Raw genomic sequence first — 2,226 nt, forward strand, 5'->3', positions numbered from 1 at the left:
AGTGATCTGGAGAAAGATCAAGGGACGGGGGAGGCAAGAGAGAAGGGGCAGGACCTGCCAGGACAGCGGGTACAGGGAGGGTGGCGTGTATAGGAATGTGAGGAGGGTTTCCTGCTGGGGACACAGCTGGAGAGGGAGACTCTTCCTATTCCGTGTGAGTGTGTCTGTGTGTGTGCAGTCTGCAAATATTTTGGTAAACAGACAGCGAACACTCTCTCCTTGGTTTTCTTCCCTGACAGCACACATGGGGTATAAAATATATCATCTGGAAATCAACAGCAAAACATGATTATCTTTCCATGCCAAACTGGAAGGAGAGTGAAATGCAGAAACTAGCATCAAGGCAAGTGAGGCATCAAATTAGATGCAGAAACATCAGGAAGAAGGACCCTTATGGTGTTTTTATGGTCAAATTAACTGGCCTGTGTAACACTAGTCATGCAATAAAGCACCCATCCAATGGGCTACCCAGAGTGCAGAAAACTGGCACCGTTGGTACCGAGAGTTTTAAAAAAAAGAGCTGAGATAATCTAAGTACCATTTTTAATGAAATTTGTTGGTACCCAAAGAGTTTATGTGTACATAACGCTTTTCAGGTGCACTGCCTCCAGGAATTACCTTATTTAGTCCTTACTATGGCCCCACGGGGAAGAGAGTTCACCTCATTTACCTCTCTGATGTCAGGGGAGGGCCGACAGGCTTAGGGAGCTTAGGGAGCCTCACAGTCTGAGACCACCCAGCCGTTCCCCGAGGTGAGCTGTCCCCAGGCTCAGCATTACTGCCAGTGTAGGTACGTCACCCACACAGGGCTGACGCATGGAGCATGCACCCCCAGGTTACACCTTATCTGGGACTTCTCTAGACCAGCGGGCCCCAACCTTTTTGGCACCAAGGACTGGTTTCATGGAAGACAACTTTTCTACAGACTGGAGGGGGGAAGGGGATGGTTTGGGGACGATTCTTATAAGGAGCACACAACCTAGATCCCTCGCACGCATAGTTCACAATAGGGTTCGTGCTCCTATGAGAATCTAATGCCGCCACTGATCCCACAGAAGGAGGAGCTCAGGCAGCACTGTGAGTGATGGAGAGCTCCTATAAATATACATGAAGTTTTGCTCGCTCACCTCCTGCTGTGCGGCCTGGTTCCTAATAGGCCACAGAATGGTACTGGGCCATAGCTCAGGGGTTGGGAACCCCTGCTCTAGACATATCCTCAGACCATGAAAACCCACTGCTGTCTGCCCCAGATGGGAATTTATGACAATCACTGCTGATAAGCAATCCCTTTAAGAGTGCTCTAAGGGAATAAGGCATGTGTTTGCAGACCCTAGGGATGGTTCTTTCTGGGGACAGCGGCCCTCTCTGCCAGGCTCACCTGTGTATCGGAATCCATGGATGAAACCCCCAGCAGATTTCCGGTAATCCACTGAGTGGCTGGCAGTCCCCAGGATGAAGAGGCCCCGGCTCCCTTTGGATTCATAGCTGGCTCTGACCAGGGGGTATTTCTCGCTGAGTTCACTCCCTGAAGAGAGTCGGAGTGACCTGTGAGTGGAGAGGGTTGTGAATTAAAATCACTGCTGTGTATGACACACTTTTTACAGGCCTGGCACTGAGCTAATTTAAACCACACCCCAACCCTAGAAGGCAGGTATGATCATGTCCATTGAACAGACAGAATAACTGACCTTCAGGGTCAAGATGTGGTGGGGCAGGGACACAGCCAGGACTCAAGCCTGACTGGAGCCTGGGCTCTGGGTCCCCGTGTGACCTGACAGGAAGATCCGTTCAGGCCCTTCGGTGTCTCCTTGTCCACCCGGGGCCTGAACCAGAGGGCTTTGCTGAGAGATCTAGTTCCTCCCCTCCCATCTGGACTCACTTGCTGAAAATGGAGAAGTCAAACTTCCAGCCCAGGCAGCGGATGACCCGGTCATAGGCCACGCGCATGGCAAAGTTGTCATTGTTGTCCTGGGGGAGGGGGATGGCGTCGGAACTCTGGTTGAAGAACTCCTCCATGAAGAGCTTCAGAGTGATGTGAAACTTGCCCTTGTGGTCTTTCACGATGGCCAAGTCTGTCAGGTCGGACTCGAGCAACCCGTCCAGGGACTTAAGCTGATAGGTGTCCAGCAGGCCATTGTTGATGGCCCTGGGGGCCCAAGTGAATGTCAGGAGAGACAGAGAAGTGTCTGTGCTAGGTGAAGGAGACTCAGGGGCAGGGGTGCTTAG

The 2,226-nt window shown here is 51.7% G+C and overlaps 1 protein-coding gene across 2 annotated transcripts in view; it reads right to left on the bottom strand.

The window, feature by feature from the left end:
• The window catches only part of FOXRED2 (FAD-dependent oxidoreductase domain containing 2), a 19,782-nt gene that overhangs the window by 13,970 nt on the left and 3,586 nt on the right, over positions 1 to 2,226 (bottom strand). For both annotated transcript variants that reach the window (XM_010860542.1, XM_010860541.1), the window contains exons 4-5: positions 1,880 to 2,146; positions 1,379 to 1,545 (exon numbers count right to left, since the gene is read on the bottom strand). In XM_010860542.1, the coding sequence (XP_010858844.1) occupies positions 1,379 to 1,545; positions 1,880 to 2,146 (434 nt within the window). The remainder of the gene's footprint in view (positions 1 to 1,378; positions 1,546 to 1,879; positions 2,147 to 2,226) is intronic.

Source organism: Bison bison, unplaced genomic scaffold, assembly GCF_000754665.1.
Source record: "Bison bison bison isolate TAMUID 2011002044 unplaced genomic scaffold, Bison_UMD1.0 scf7180017864468, whole genome shotgun sequence".
NCBI classification, from domain to species: domain Eukaryota; kingdom Metazoa; phylum Chordata; class Mammalia; order Artiodactyla; family Bovidae; genus Bison; species Bison bison.